Source organism: Nyctereutes procyonoides, unplaced genomic scaffold (assembly GCF_905146905.1).
Source record: "Nyctereutes procyonoides isolate TBG_1078 unplaced genomic scaffold, NYPRO_anot_genome, whole genome shotgun sequence".
Lineage (NCBI taxonomy): Eukaryota > Metazoa > Chordata > Mammalia > Carnivora > Canidae > Nyctereutes > Nyctereutes procyonoides.
The window spans coordinates 6,994,200-7,010,497 of record NW_026575042.1 but is presented as its reverse complement, the minus strand read 5'-3'; the positions used below and the strand labels follow the sequence as shown (position 1 = coordinate 7,010,497).

Sequence of the window (16,298 nt, the reverse complement as noted above, 5' to 3'; positions counted from 1 at the left end):
TTTTTTGTTTGTTTGTTAACTAAATACAGTTGACACACAATGTTACATTAGTTTTGGGTATACAACATAATGATTCAAGTAATCTATATGGTTTGCTGTGCTCACTACAAGTGTAGCTCCCATCTGTCACTATATATCACTATGACAATATCATTGACTATATTCCCTGTGCTATGCCTTTCATATCTATGACTTACTCATTCCACAACGGGAAGCATGTACCTCCCCCTCACACTGCCCCATTTTGACCATCACCCTTAACCCCTCCCTTCTGGCAACTACCTGTTATCTGAATTAATGGGTCTGATTCTGCTTTGTGTTTACTTGGCAAATTCCTTCTTTAAATCAGTGAGTAGCTTAGGCAGAAAGTATCAGGCATCTGTTAGGAGGGCTATAACAAGGACTGGCAAATATCCTTCACTCAGAGATCATACAAGGTTCTTGTGCCAATACGCTGGGAGGCATATAGGAAAATTGGCATGACTAGGTTAGCAGATTAAAAGACAGCCCTGACCAGGGGCACCTTTGAGATGAGAGCTGGAATTACTCTGTTAATTACTCTGTTTCTGATGTCTCAGTTGATGTGCTGTTGGTAATAAAGATTAAGTAGTGACAGCATTAATTAGAGACTGAAGTGTCATCAGCAATGATGGCCAATAAATAGCAGGACAGGTTCATCTTATTACCTTACCTTTATTAAGTTCTCTAGCTTTGATCAATATGTACGTTGACCAGGCTTGCAAGTTACAAAACAGTAGCATTTTTGAGGCTTAGTGACGGGAGGCTGCATTCCAATTTTTTATTCATTTAGAAAACCCTCCTTGGGATGTTTGCATAATCAAATGTAAGTTCACAAATGTTTCTCCTGCCTCATCATCTGCATATGAACAAAATGAATTTGTTCCCAAACAGCCCCTGGAAAAAGCCCAGGACAAACGATTACTCAGTGAAAGGGAAAATGATTCCAGCCTGTCCTCTCCATCTTCTACAAAAGAATGGAAGTGAACAGTCTTTCAGCACTGTGTCCTGGGGCTGCACGTGATCAATCTGGTGAAACCACTCAGAAAAATGAGGTTAATAAAAGGGAAAGTATTTTAGGAGGAGTGTTCCTGCCAGGAAAGGGGGTTGGTTATAGGAATTTTTTGGTTGTTGTATTGCATATTACCAGATGTTTTGAAATACCAATTTTTAAAAAGATTTTATTTATTTATTCATGAGAGACAGAGAGAGAGAGAGAGAGGCGCAGAGACATAGGTAGAGGGAGAAGCAGGCTCCATGCAGGGAGCCCGATGTGGGACTCCATCCTGGGACTCCAGGATCATGACCCGGGCGAAGGCAGGCTGGAATCACCTGAGCCACGCAGGTGTCCCTGAAATACCAATTTCTGTCTCTTTTAGTACTCATAATTTGTAAATGCTTAACAAGTGATTATGTATTACTTATGCATGACGTATTACTTAATCACACCTGTGAAATCCCATTTCTTTTTCTCATGTGTCCTTATAGCTCTCTAGGAACCAAGGTGAGAATTCCAAAGTTAGTGCTGACCTCAGACATAGGTTTCTTTTCTTTTTCTTTTTTTTTTAGGATTTATTTATTCATGAGGGGGGCGGGCAGAGACACAAACAGAGGGAGAAGCAGACTCCCTGAAAGGATCTGGATGTGGGACTCAATTCTGGACCCAGGGATCACGCCCTGAGCCAAAGGCAGATGCTCAACTGCTGAGCCACCCAGGCGTCTCAGACATAGTTTTTCTTTGTTAGACATATGGGTTAGGATTTAAAAATGACTAGGAAGAGGTATACTCTTTTTGTTCTGATTTAAAAAGGCAAGTAGAAGATTAATTTTAGCAGGGTACTTTCTGTTTTTCAATTCTTGATCCTACACTCCATGATTAGCAGCCTAAACAAAGTATTATTAAATGATCACACAGGAAACTGGATTGATGTGACTTCCCAGCATTGTGGTAGGTAGCCTGGTCAGCATGATAAGGTGTAGATCTGACCCTTGTAGAATCAGGTTATGTTAGCTCATCTGAATCATGGCAGCAGATATGAGACAGGATTGCCAGGGGCCAGAGCTGTTAGAGGCAATCAGAGCAAAACGCCTGTGTAGTTCCTGCCTGTCCTGGCTCGCACCAGTTAGAGAATCCTAGGATTGGTGAGCAGGAAGTTCATTTATCCTTCCAGAATTGCTGTATGCTTCGATTTGCTGGAGTGTTCCTCTTATGATCCTGTCCTGAACAGGTTTTCTATTTCAATCACTGCATGGATGACAAATTCACCTGCTGAGTCACATTTAGCATCGTTTCCTCTTTGCTCTCGAGATGTACAATGGATTTGGGGGAAATACAAGGTTACAAGACCTGTTTTCTTTCAGAGAGGGAAGAAAAAACACATGCCAGCCACCTTCAGCACAAGTGAGGTATCGTGGGTAGCAGGTGTGGAGACTGAGAGATTCTATAATTCTCCTAGGGTCACATGGCTAGAACCAGGGTTTAACTGAGGTCTCTGACCTTGTGTTCGGTGTTCTTTGCACGCCTCTAAAATGATGCTATCACAAACTCTGAAAAAATGTACTGCTCTCCCCTACTTGCATCAGCCCCTCTTTATAAACGCTGCTTTGGCAGATTTCCTTGTAGTAAATGGATATCTGTGATGATGCTTTCTTCCACCTCTCTTATTTAATCTCCTTGGGAGATCTGGGGTGTGATGTTTACCAAAGTTGAGAGGAGTAACACTCAGTTGTCTACAAGGAAAGCTGGCAGACCGAGACTTGGTTCTTGTGTTGGATGTTAGGGTTGGAGTCTGGTTCCCCAAGTCTGCAGTGCCTGCTATCGTTATTAGGGTGCAATAGGGGGGATTTACACAATCCATGATGTCTGTCTTCGGGGGAGCTTATGTACAGTTGAGAGGGAGAATATTTATATCTGTGAAGATGAATTAACAATGAACTGAGATGTACCAAAGGGAAGACCAGAGGTCCGGCAGCCAAGTGCCAGTATTGGGTCTCAAGCATTCGTGTGAAGTGTTGGTTTAAGGAACAGAGCTTCAGAAGAAGAGCTGACTGTGAAAATGATGTCAGGGAAGGTTTGGCAGTGGATGTGGGTCCCAGGTCTTACAAGATGGTGAGGCTTGGGTGGGTGTAAGGAGTGAGGGGTATGTGGGTTGGGTTGGGTGGGGGCTACTGGATTATGGAGGTTCTTACATATTGAGCTGAGGAGTTTCGGTTTGGCTCCCCAGGAAGATAATAAGGAGCCACGGTAGGTTCTTGAGCAGACGAGTGGCTCAATGAAAGCAGTGTTTATTCTGCTGTGTGTGTGTATGTTAGGGGGTTAGATTGGCTCTGGGGTGAAGCCCTATAAACTTTTGTATTTAGGGTGCATGAGGCAAAAGCAGCGGTATTGCCAAGTTAAGGCCAATTTATATGTTGCTGTAGGACTTAAAAAAACTGAGTGCTACAAGAGCATCTTTTTCTGTGTCACTTTCTGGGAAAATGCAGACTTGGTGACTGAGGACTGGGAATTAGTGTATTTACTTTTCACTGTCTTGGCACCTGGGTGGCTCAGCTGGTTAAGCATCTGCCTTCGGCTCAGGTCATGATCCCTGGGTCCTGGGATTGAATCCCGCATCAAGTTCCCTGCTGGGCAGGGAGCCTGCTTCTCCCTCTTCCTCTGCCTACTTGTGCGTGCTCTCTCATTCTCTCTCTCTCTTCCCCCTCCCTCCGTCAAATAAATAAATAAAATCTTAGATTTTCCCCCCACTATCTGTACCTTCTTTAACTATTTGTGGTTGATGTAGGGACAGAGTGGGGATTATTATCCTATATCATTTTAGGTTGAGCCACATGAAATTTCCATTTATTTTTGCAGGTCAAAATGGACATACCAACAATTTCACATGATTCCATTTAATCAATTTTGTAAATTGTTGGAGATAAGTAGACACAGGCTGGTCTTTGGCTTTCTGGCTGGCTTGATAGGGGTAGGCACCAGGACACTGCTGCTTAGAGTTAGCCTAAATGCACACTGTGCTGTTGTCCTCAGGAGGTGAGGACTCTTGCTGGAGACTGAGACCCAAAGGTTGTGCTATATTCTTCCTCTCCCTAGTGATTGCTCTCTCTGCTTAAAGACCAGGCTTTCAGAGTCTCCTGATTTTATTCTCTCACTTTTAAAGATGAAAACTTTCCTCTGGACTAAGGATTTTTAAGGTGGGGAGGAGGAGGGCTTGCACCTTGCAGTTGTATTTTCCTAGTACTCCCCAGTAGTCTGAGACAGACATTTGAATGAGTTTGTGATTGTCTGTGCAGTGGACTGAGCGTGCCTGATGGTGGTGGAACAGAGCTACTCTGTCTTCACATCCTTTGTGCCTGTGCCCTGGAATAGGGGCCACTCTGGTGGAGTCTCTCCTGGGTTTAGGGGTAGGGTGTTCCCAGTTTACTCTCCTAACCACCAGGAATCAGGGCTGGATCTGCGGTCAGGTCTGCTGAATCTGGCTGGGCACTGTAATCCCCAGAGAGTGTGACCCTCCCGCACCTAACTCTGGGTACCACAAGGCAAAGTCCTCTATCATCATACCCAAGTCCATAGTTTCACTGTGACCTTGAGGCCACAGGTCCCATCACGACTCACCTCACTCATCCTTGGTCACCATTCAATGTGTGAGCACTACTAGTGTCTGTCCTGTTTTATGAGTACGCTTATATGGTTCCTTGGCATCCCATGTTGGACCCCTCTCAGGGACCATCCTGAACCCCCTTCCATGCTAAATTCTTCCTGCAGCCCTAATGTATTCATCAAATCCTCTCTGGTCCTTCTCATTTTCCCCTGAAAAATTCCTCTCCTTTCCCTTCCCTGGAACAGTGAATTCTTTTCTATTGACTTAGCCTGACCAGTATAGCAGGTCCTACTCTGTGAGAAGTGCCACAAGGGAAACAAATGACAATACCAGTCCCCTTGTACACGCACATTGGTAGGTCATCCTCCTTGTTATCCTTCCGTAACTGTCCCTGTGAGGAAACACAGACTAGTATTACTGCTGTAGATCTTTCTTTCTTTCAACTCTCTCAGACAAAAATGGAGGCAGATTAGAGATTATGAGAAGGAAAGGAATAACAGATGTCTGTAAATAGTTGAACTGTAAATGAGAGTGCTAAGCTCATAAATTTATGGCATGTGAGATCAGTAGCAGCCACTACTTGTCATCTAATCTGACACCTGTCTCTAGATGGAAATCATCTCAGAACAGATTGTACGTTATAATTAAAAAACAAAAAACATTCTATGTAAATATGTTGGGCCAAATTGCGCATCCTGGCACAACTGGGGTTCTTGCTACGATTCAAATGCACATAAAAATAATTATCTTTAACCTCTTTTTAAAGGAAGCCTAAATGCAGATTCCTACAGGGAGGGTAGGACAGATGGATCCTGTGGGGGTTGCGGGGGTAACGTAAGTAATCTGCAGGCGACCCTCATGGTTTAACTTAGTGACACATTCTGTCATTTTCCTGTTTCTTGACCTGGACCGAAATGGAAATTGAACCACTTTTGCCTGAACTGCTTTATTCTGGCTGGGCACAGCTGATCAGGAAATACATCTTGTTTTATTCATTTAGGCAGTTTATTAGGAAATACATTGAGAATGAGTGAATTTTCATTATAAAAGCTCTGAACATTAATATGACCTTGGTTTCTTTCTTTCCTTTTTTTTTTTAAATATTGGGAAGACAAACCATTTGGAGAAGAAAGTTTCTGTACCTACAGTTAAAACTTCATTCAACTTCCTTTTGTTTTCTTTCTTTTTTTTTTTTTTTTTTTTTTGCAACCCATTCAGAAATACCTGCCATGTTATGCTGGTCCATGAGTTCTTCTGATGCCAAGTGAATTTTGCCTTACCAATATATTACTACCAAAATGATAATTATCATACAAAAGAGATATTGAGACTGTAAGGACAGTGTTGATAACTGCAATTACTGTGCCCTTACCGGATCCCATACATTCCTTGAAGTGAACTGTAATTATTTTCCCATTTGCTCTTCACAAAAGCCCTGGAAGGAAGGTGTTTTCATTCCTATTTCTAAATGAAAAAACAGAAACATGAGTAATTTGCCCACATTCACGCAAGTAGTCAGTGACCACGTCAGGATTCAAATCCAGAACTGTCTCAGAGTCTGTGGTCTTCACCTTTTCACATCATCACCTCACCTTGAATTGAAAGTCAAGCTTAGAAAACTCTTGGCAAAGAGGTGGGTGAGATTTGGGTTTCTAAAAAATTCCAGAATGTTCTGACCTCCTGTTGGTATTTCCTGAGCGGTAAAGCTTGGAATTTTTCTTTTTTTTTTTTTTTTAAGATTTTATTTATTTATTCATGAGAGATACAGAGAGAGGCAGAGACAAAGGCAGAGGGAGAAGCAGGCTCCTTGCAGGGAGCCCAATGCAGGACTCGATCCCAGGACCCCAGGATCACACCCTGAGCCAAAGGCAGATGCTCAACCACTGAGCCACTGAGGTGCCCCAAGCTTGGACCTTTTATCTTAGTTGTGTGTCCTTGAAAGATAGCTCACTTTAGGGTAGCAGAAGCTGCATTCCCAGGACTAGGCCTCACCTAGTGAGGACTCCCAAGCTCCCAAGGTGTAGCCCATACTGGGGGCTCCTACAAGGCATGGAGGAGCCACTCAGGCACAATGCTGACTCAGTCCTGCATTCCCGATCTCTTATAGGGGAGACTGAGGATTAGACCCATGGTGCACAGGCTCCATGGTTTCAGGCAGATCCTCAAACATCACACTTATAAACCACAGTAGAATCAGTGGCCTTTAGTAAAGTTTTGGTGAAGCCTCTTTGAACCCATGACAACTGACACCATGTTGTCATTTTCTTCTTGCAGGACATCGAGGCCTATGTGACCATCCTCTAAGATCTTTAAGCTCGAGAATCACGGAGCGGAAGCTGCAGGGCACGTGGCTGCCTGCTGGCCGAGGGAATCTGGAGAAACCTCTCCTGGGGCCACGTGGCTCTGTTGTGCCTGTGTTCAGCCCCCAGAATGGCCTGCACTCGGTCCATGTTGAGAGTAGCACGCCGAAGCCCAGGGTGGTGACCGTGGTGAAGCTGGGTGGGCACCCGCTCCGGAAGATCACCCTGCTCCTCAACAGACGGTCCGTGCAGAACTTTGAGCAGCTCTTGGCGGACATCTCCGAGTCCTTGGGCTTTCCCAGATGGAAGAACGATCGCGTGAGAAAACTCTTTAACCTCAAGGGCAGGGAGATCAGGAGCGTCTCTGACTTCTTCAGGGAAGGGGATGCCTTCATAGCCATGGGCAAAGAACCGCTGACCCTGAAGAACATTCAGGTAGCTATGGAAGAACTGTACCCCAGCAAAGCCCGGGCCCTGACACTGGCCCAGCACAGCCGAGCCCCTTCCCCAAGGCTGAGAGGCAGGCTTTATAGCAAGGCTCTGAGAGGGGGTCACCACTGTGGGGAGACCGAGGCTGCCAAGGGTTGCGGTGAGGCTGCCCGGTCCAAGGCGGCCGTCAGACATCAGGGAAAGGCCCCGGTGGAGCCAGCTCTGGAGGACAGGGCGAGGCCCCAGAAGAAGTGGGGTGGGGGCAAGTGGGAGTCTGAGCTGGGTGGCAGGCCGCCCAGGGAAGCCACCCTGGAGAGACCTGCCAGTGGAGAGAAACACCTGGGCGTGGAGATTGAAAGGACCTCGGGTGAAATCATCCGGTGTGACAAGTGCAAGAGAGAAAGGGAGCTTCAGCAGGGCCTGCAGAGGGAGCGGCTGTCCCTGGGGACCAGCGAGCTGGACCTGGGGAAGTGCCACAGGTACGAGGCGGCAGCGGCCGCCGCCGCCACCTTCGCCGCCACCTTCGCCGCCGCCGCCGCCGCCTCCGAGAAGCTGGGGAGGACCCGGAGCTGCAGGCGGTCCCCCGAGGCCAGCCCTGCGGCCGGGGAGGGAGGGCGGCAGGGCGAGGGCCCCAGGAGCAGCCCCAGGACCCCCACTCAGGAGCGGCGGAGGCCCGCGAGAAACCCGGACAAGGGGGACCGGGGGGACAGAGACCCCGAGGGCCAGGAAGGTCACGTCCCGGCGGCGGCCCAGGCCAGGAGGGAGCCCGGGGAGGCCCCGCCGGCCCGGGAGGAGGGGCAGCGAGACGCCGCCGGGAGGGAGGCCCGGGGCTCCTGCCGCGGCCGGCGGGCGGCCTGGCGGTGCCGGGAGCAGGCGGCCGAGCCCGAGAGGAGGCGGCCGCCCCGCGGGGACAGGGAGCCTCGCGGCGCTGGGCGGCGGCGGCCCGCGGGCCTCGTGGCCGCGGACGTGCACCGGCGCTACGAGGCGGGCCGCGTGCTGGGCGACGGCAACTTCGCGGTGGTCAGGGAGTGCCGGCACCGCGACACGCGGCAGGCCTACGCCATGAAGATCATCGACAAGGCCAAGCTCAGGGGCAAGGAGGACATGGTGGACAGCGAGATCCTGATCACCCAGAGCCTCTCCCACCCCAACATCGTGCAGCTGCACGAGGTGTACGAGACGGAGGGGGAGATATACCTGATCCTGGAGTACGTGCAGGGCGGGGACCTCTTCGACGCCCTCACCCAGAGCGTGCGGTTCCCCGAGCGCGACGCGGCGCTCCTGCTCCTGGACCTGTGCCGCGCGCTGGCGCACCTGCACGGCAAGAGCATCGTCCACCGGGACCTCAAGCCCGAGAACCTGCTGGTAAGCCCTGGCCGCGCCGGCCCTCGCGCCACTCCCACGCGCCTGTACCGGGGTCGGCCCAGGTGTTGATAAAGGGCCTCCCAGGGTGAGCGAAACAGAAAGTGCTGCTTCGTTCCCGGGAGAAACACACGTTCGCCGCCTGGACGGTGACCAGTTGACCGGTGCACGTGATTCCTTGCGCATTGGCCTGGCCCATCCTCTGGCCTAGGGCCCGCGGCAGCCTCCCCTGCGGGCTCTGTCTCGCCCTCCCACGGCCTTTTGAAGAGAACCTCTTGTCAAGGGTATTCAAAAGGCTCAGCCTTGCAGGGGCCCCTGTGTGAGGTGTGTAGGAGGCCGGCTCTGGAGTCACCTAACCTGGCTTTCTTAGTTGCTCGCCGTAGGATAAGTGTGTCACCTCTCTGGGCCTTTGTTTCCTCATCTATGAAAGAGAAAGAGCAATAGTACTTGTCCGGCAGCGTTGAAGGAGGATGCCTGGGAGCTGGCCTGGCATTCACAGCTCAGCTGTGGCCTTTTCCTGGTAGACAGAAACAGTCTCACAGAACACCAACATCAGATGAGGACACTCTGTGACCATGACGGATCAAGACAAAAGCATAGACCCCTTTATAATCATGTCCAAATGCAGATAAAGCCAAGATTGTTCAGGGCACCTGGGTGGCTCAGTGCTTCAGCGTCTGCCTTTGCCTTGGGTCGTGATCCCAAGGTTCTGGGATCGAGTCCCACATCAGGCTCCCTGGGGGGAGCCTGCTTCTCCCTCTGCCTCTCCCTCTGCCCCTCCCTCTGCCTCTCATGAATAAATACATAAAAATATAAAACAAAAACAAAAACAAACTAAGATTGTCCAAACCACAAATATGGGCACACATCCCCTTTTGGCTACTATGAGTGACTGCCTCGCTTCATTCCTCTTGCCTTCTTGGTAAGAATTACTAAGACGCCTAGTCTTAGAGTTACCCTCACTTTCTGACAGTATTCGGAGCAAGACCCTGTTTTCTTGAACCCTCCCCCCAAATCACCTGACAACCCAAATCTTAAGTTTCTTAAAAGATTTTTTTTTATTTATTCATTTGAGAAAGCAAGTGAATGAGAGCACAAGCAGGGGGGACAGTCAGAGGGAGGGGGAGAAGCAGACTCTCCACTGAGCAGGGAAGCCTGATACTGGGGCTCAATCCCAGGACTCCAGGATCATGACCTGAGCCGAAGGAAGCTGCTTAACCGACTGAGCCACCACCCCGGTGCCCCTCAAATCCTACAGTCCGTTGAACACTTCTTATTTGGATGCCCTGATCCCAGGGGTGTGTATTCTCTCATGTTGCAGTGAGTCAGTAAACCCAGTGTTTCTGAACTGCAGGTGTGTTCCTGGTGGTCTGTGTGAGGACTGCATGCTTCACACGGTCACCCTCTGGCACCTTTATCCCACTTTCTTCATAGCCCTGATCACCACCAGATTCATTCTCCATTTATTCTTCTGTTTTATTTGTCCTCTTACTGGAAAGACAGTTCTGCAATAGCAGGCACTTTGTTTTATTCAGACTTTACCCTGAAACCTAGAACAATTCTGTCATATGGTGGGTCTTCTTTAAATAGTAGTTGGATGAATGAATGAATTCAGATCATAGCAGGCCGCCTGCAAGACGGCAAACATGGCATCAGCGGTGGCCACCATCATTATTAGCACTTTAGAAATGATTCTGATGTTAAGGTGGATATCACGAGCAGGAATCCAAAGCCAGATTTCTGCAGCTAGAGCAACAGTGAATGGGGAAGATGATCTCCAGGAGCCACATTTTCTTTTTCTTTTTGGCAGGGCTTTGGCTTGTTTTCTTAAATTTCATGCCTATAGACGCAGGTGGGGGAGTATTCATCTGTCTGTAAGCTGCTCCCACAAGCAAACAGAAATACCGAGTACATCAAAATTAATCTGGTGAAATGAGGTCTATGTTCACCAACTATGTCGAGCAACCTTGTTTTTACCCAAATTTGTAGAACTGAAGAAGCCATTTGCCTCGGTTCCTGAGAGGTCTGAATTATCATAAGACGTCTCCCTTTGAAAAAATTTCCTTTCTGCATTAGCTGAGTGTCCTCATCCTTTCTTCACCTGCTTTTTTATTGTTTCTGGCTTTTGGGTCCGTCCGAGCCCACGTGTTCTCCGTGTGTGATGCACGGTGCACTGTTTGTTATGGACACATTGGAATGAACCTCTGATATTTCAGTGAATTGTCTAACCAGAAGAGGTTCTGATCAGAGGCCTGGGTGGGTTCTCCTGAACTGAACATTTTGGGCAGTTAATGCTAAATAAAGCATTATAACGGTTATACAAGTTCTTAAGTATGTGGAATGAGATCGTGTATCCTCTAGGATTGTTTTCTTTGGGGGACAGTCATCTAAGTTTGCATTTTCTCAACAAGGTCCCAGAATCAATAGGTTGAGCCTGTGTATCTCGGGCCATGGAGGCTCTCACTTGTGTTAAGGGACTTGTCAGCAGTTTTCAAAATGGAGAAAGCACCAGTTTAGATTTCATAGAGAAGTTTACTTGAAGAATTGGGAAAACTGCAAGGAATATGTTGTTTAGTATGGACAAGCTGACTCCCTTTGAGTGGGCATTTGACAACTCTGCATGGATTTGAATGTCAGTACATGTTTTTAGTGCCCTTAAGGGCACTGAAGTGTGTGTGCGTGTGTGCGCGTGTGTTCTGAGAGAGAGAGAGAGAGAGAGAGAGAGAGAGAGAGGCACAACTGCAGAGGAGCTGTAATTTTTCACCCTACATATATGAGTTATACATTGGTGTTGATTATAACTTATATTTAGATCTTTTTTTTCTGATTTCAAAGGAAGCCTACTTTTTTTTTTGAAATAAAACCTTTTTTTTTTTTTGTGGTGGTAATGGCTCCTTTCAGAAGCTACAAAATGCGACATATTTGAGCCATCTTTTGTGAAATAGGTTAATATCTTTTTTTGTCCCATGAATAGTTTGTCAGCTTGCATTTATCAAAAGGAACAGGTCTGTCACATTTATAAGCCACACTTGTCAGGAGTTCTGGGTAAGTAAAGTTCAACCTGTTATGTCAAAAGTCTAACTGCTCTTTAAGGTCAGTGTTTTTTGGCTTTTCAGACAGAGTTCTGGATAGTATTCGGTTTGGCAGTGGGCTCCATTGTCTGTGCTTAGAAGATTGGCATCTTTCAACTTGCTGGTCTGACAAACACCTCACAAATTTGCTTGGTCTTCTAAGACTTACTTTTCCTAAATGTCACCTTGGTGACCACTGTCCCTCAACTAATGTTCTTCTGTGTCCTTCAGCAGATGGCCACTGTCCGTATTAAGACCTGACTTTGCTAAACTTAAGAAAGTGATTTCCCGTTAGAACTAATTTCTGGCTACATGAGTGATTATAACTGTTGCTTCTTTTAGAGACTTTCTGAATGTGCTGAGAGTTCCTTATGAACATGGCAAGTTTATCATGTTATTTTAATCAACAGAATTATTCCTGTCTAATAATTGGGCCCCGGGGCACAATTTCAGGCCTGTATTACTGAGTTTATCTATTTCTACTGATCACATTTCCTGAGAAGATGCCAGCGCTCTTCTTCCCTTTGGGTTATTTCGACTCCTGAGATCTCGCAAAAGAAGTTTTAATTATGAGAATTTTCAGCTTGCAGAAATGTTAATTGCTTCTTCTGCCAGTATGTGCTCCCTTGGTGGAGCTGGAATGTGCTGTGTGGTAATGCCTGGGCCCTGGGAGGAGAGGAGGGGACAGACAGGAGCCAGAGAGGTGAGGATGATGAGAGCAGCAGCCCGCACAGGGTGGGAAGTGGACATCACCAGGCTACGTATGAGCAACAGCTTTACCTATAGCAAAGAAGGCTGAGCGAGTGGTTGGGGGAAAACACTGAAGAGAAGTCAGACAGGAGCAAGGTCATTTGAGACCATTTGTCCCAGAAGAAGGGGAAGAGAAGAGGCAGGTTCCTGCTCTGGAAACAGGCCGCAAGAAGGAGGATAGGCAGCAGTGAAGTGCTTGGAAAAGAGACTGTCGGAATCCAGGGGAAGTGGTGATGGGGAGCTGTGGAGACAGGTCACAGCTCATCAAGAATAAAGGTTGTACTCTTTCTGGCCTCTCACAGGTTCTGGGAAGGGACAGACTTTTCTAGGTTTTTAACTGCTGAATGCAACTAGGACAGGGCAGTGACCAGCATCCCCAAGGGTGGTGAGGAAAAGCTGGAAGGCTAAAAAATGGCCAGGCGCACTCCTTGCCCATTCTTCCTTGAAAATAAACCTATCCAATAATTTTGTTCATTTCAATTCTCTAAATTATTTTCTTCACTTCTACTTGGATATATAGGAAGGACTTAATGATTCATGCTGTGAGCGGTTCTGCGGCGCACTCTTCTCCCCGACCATCATGACTTCTCTTTTTTCCAGCTCCAGTTTCAATTTTCTTTCCCCTTAGCATCCAAGGCAGAGGTGTCCAGGTCCTCTCCTTGACGGTCCAAGTATTCACGAATGTATTTATATACCAATGGCATTTGGTATATATTTAATTGCAATTACATTCTTAATTGCAATTAAAAAGTTCATGACTATGAAGCATATCTTGTTGAGGTATGCTTAATAAAATCAAGAAATGGAGATTTCAGCAATAACATAAAGTCACTAAAGAAAAAGTGCATTGATAAAGCCTTTAGGTCATTGGTCAATATTGATCAAGTTTGTGAGAAGATAAGTTCATAAGGGATCATCTCAAGAACCCCAGGGTGAATTCTAGCAGGAGACATCAGAGTTACGATTTCAGGTTTATGTCAGTGAGAGTGGCTGTTGGTCTCCATTTCAACACTTTCCAGGAAAATAGAAAGCATCCATATAGTCCGTGAACCCACATATTGTTTGTTTAAGGCTTGACCACATAGCCAGAAGTTTCAGTGAATTTCGTAAAGTCTTCAAAATTCTGGGTACTGGGTCATTTTGATAACTGAGGTTTTCTTCTGTTTATTCCTTTTGAAAGAGACACCTACAAGGGTGGATGTCTGATAATTTACTGTAGACAGTCTGCAGTAAATTATCAGCAACAGAGACAACGTTAAAGCATGATTCAGAAGGTTGTTGAATGTTGTTCAATCTCTTCTAAAATTGTGACTTCATTCCCCCAAAGAGTCCTGAAGCTCAGGTCCTTTATAAAGGTAAATAACTGCGATCTGCCTTTGTCCTCTTAATACTTGTGTTCATGTGCATTGCTGCTGCTCTAAGAGAATTATTTCTAGTGAGGCATTTGAGGATATAAGATTGTCTTAAAAATCTGTGTTTTCAAAATGCCCTTAATCTGAGGAAGCAAATTGGTAGATTCCTTCCACAACTGTCCAGGGTCGAAAATCTAGTTGTCTCATTGCATTAATAGGAAGCCTCTCACTCTGTTTCAGCTTCTTCCAGATGTCCTACATGTTAAGGTTTATGTGAGGATATGGAGAAGAAGGATAGAAGGAAGAAAGGAAAGGCGGAAAGAAGGAAGAAAGATAGGTAGAAGGGGGAACACTCAGCCGTGGCTCTCATTTCTCCCACTCTCTCATGTATTCAGCTTTGCCAACATGACTGTCATGTTTTGATGGGCCTTCTGGCTAAGGACAGGAGAACTGGGCATTCTCTGTGGATGCGGATACATTGTTGATCCCTCCCTAACCTTTAGTTTCTAACTAGCATTTTGGGAAAGGAGACTTCATTGTTCTGCATCGAAACAAAACTCTTAAAATCCCTTTCAGTCAGTCAGAATATATGGAATTGGGCTAAAGGGTTATTTGTTTAAGAATCTCTTGTGGGCAGCACACCCAGGCATTTGATCCCAGGTGCCTTTCCAAGATGGTAAATTTCCCCTATAGGAACCGTCTCTGATGTTTTGACCTCATCAGATAGATCGCAGGGCACCACTGGAGGCCCATGAATAGGTAATGGTGACCATAACAATAATAATTCTGTTGGTAATAACTTTGGCTTTCCTGGGTAGGACCTTGACCTTGGGAATTTTGATAAATTTCCTGCATGGCCATATTGTGGTGGGCTTGGTGTTTTATGTCAGGTCTGATGCGGAATGTGGACTCTGGTCCTTTGGGAGTGGGGGAACTGGATGAGTTCCAGTATCAGGGAGACTGAGAAGCTGGTGAGGAGGAGCACACTCTTTGGGTTTCTACACAGAGAGATAGGAAAGTATGGAAACCACACCTACACAGATGTGCTATCGCCCAACTAAGAAAACAAACCTCGTTTTCTCCACGTCCCCCTTCAGCTAGTACCCCACATTTATGAGCTACACATATATGCACACTCTGAAAGAGGTATCTGTATGCATTGTTTGCAGTTTCCCAACTTCCATCCCATCCCGAACTTCAACAGGGCTCTCATCCCCATACTGTGCTGTCACAAAGTTGGGGCTGCCACTGGTCCAGCTCCTTGTGGCAGGGGCCTGAGTCACCCTGGAGCCCCTGTCCTCACCCATTCGAGACTTCCCTTTGCCCTTAGGATGACTTCTCTCCACTTCCACTCCACCACCCAAGACCAAGCCACCATCATCTCCTGCTCGGACTGCGGCAGTGGCCTCCTCACTGGTCCTCCCTCCTCCTCTAAATGCCATCTTCCTCACAGGAGCCTGAGTGATCCTCCAAATGTAAATGGGACCTCAGAGCAATCACTGGCTTTCTGTCATACTGAGAATAAAAGCCAAATTCATTTCCCTGGCCTCCAAGGTGCTGCATGATGTGGCCTCTGGCCTCTTCTCAGAGCTCCACTCCAACCACTTACCACCTCATTCACTCCACTCCTGCATCTACTTGCTGTTCCTACATCGGACCAAGCATGTCCCTGGACCTTGGCACTTGCTGTTTCCTCCACCTGAAAAGCTTTCTCCTCAGATGTGAATACGGGTCACCCTTGACTTTTTTCAAATATTACTTTCTCAGTGAATCCTGCCTTAACTACCCCATTTAAAATAGCAACTCCTGCCACTGTCAATTCTAGCACTGTCCAGTAGAACTTTCTGTGATGGTGGAAATGTCCTATCCCTGAACTGCCCAGTACAATAGCCACTACAAGATCAACACTTAAAATATACCTTGGGTGTCTGAGGAACTGAATTTTAAATTTTACTTAAAAAAAATAGCCGCATGTGGTTATTGTAAACTATACCAGACAACACAGCCTTTATTTCACTTTTTCTTTTTCACACACTTATCACTGCGGGACATTACATATTCATTTGAATATTATTTATTAATAGAAAGAAGGCTTTATAAGAGCAAGGACTTTATCTGTTCCATTCACTGTTCCTGGTACCTAGAACAATACCTGGCACATGGTAGGCATCTAAGTATTTGTTGGATGAATATCAGATGTTAATTAAGTAGAAAAGTGTTGGGAAGAAGGGCTGTCATAGGTCCCAGGGAAGACTTTGTTTCCAACGATGTTTTCAAACATTTTGTGTTATGGTATCTTTTGCTATTAAAATATAAATTGATTTGGGGCATTGGTATTGTAGTGTGAGCTGGTTTCTAAGATCATAAAGTCCTCATAGCTGGCTGGAAGGAAAAGGCCAGAAGGACCGTGAAGTAAGG

At 46.6% G+C, this 16,298-nt stretch overlaps 1 protein-coding gene across 3 annotated transcripts in view; it reads left to right on the top strand.

Moving 5' to 3' along the window:
• The window catches only part of DCLK3 (doublecortin like kinase 3), a 57,352-nt gene that overhangs the window by 23,196 nt on the left and 17,858 nt on the right, over window positions 1-16,298 (top strand). For all 3 annotated transcript variants that reach the window (XM_055321712.1, XM_055321710.1, XM_055321711.1), the window contains exon 2: window positions 6,891-8,710. In XM_055321712.1, coding sequence (XP_055177687.1) covers window positions 7,316-8,710 — 1,395 coding nt within the window. In that variant the 5' untranslated portion in view covers window positions 6,891-7,315. The remainder of the gene's footprint in view (window positions 1-6,890; window positions 8,711-16,298) is intronic.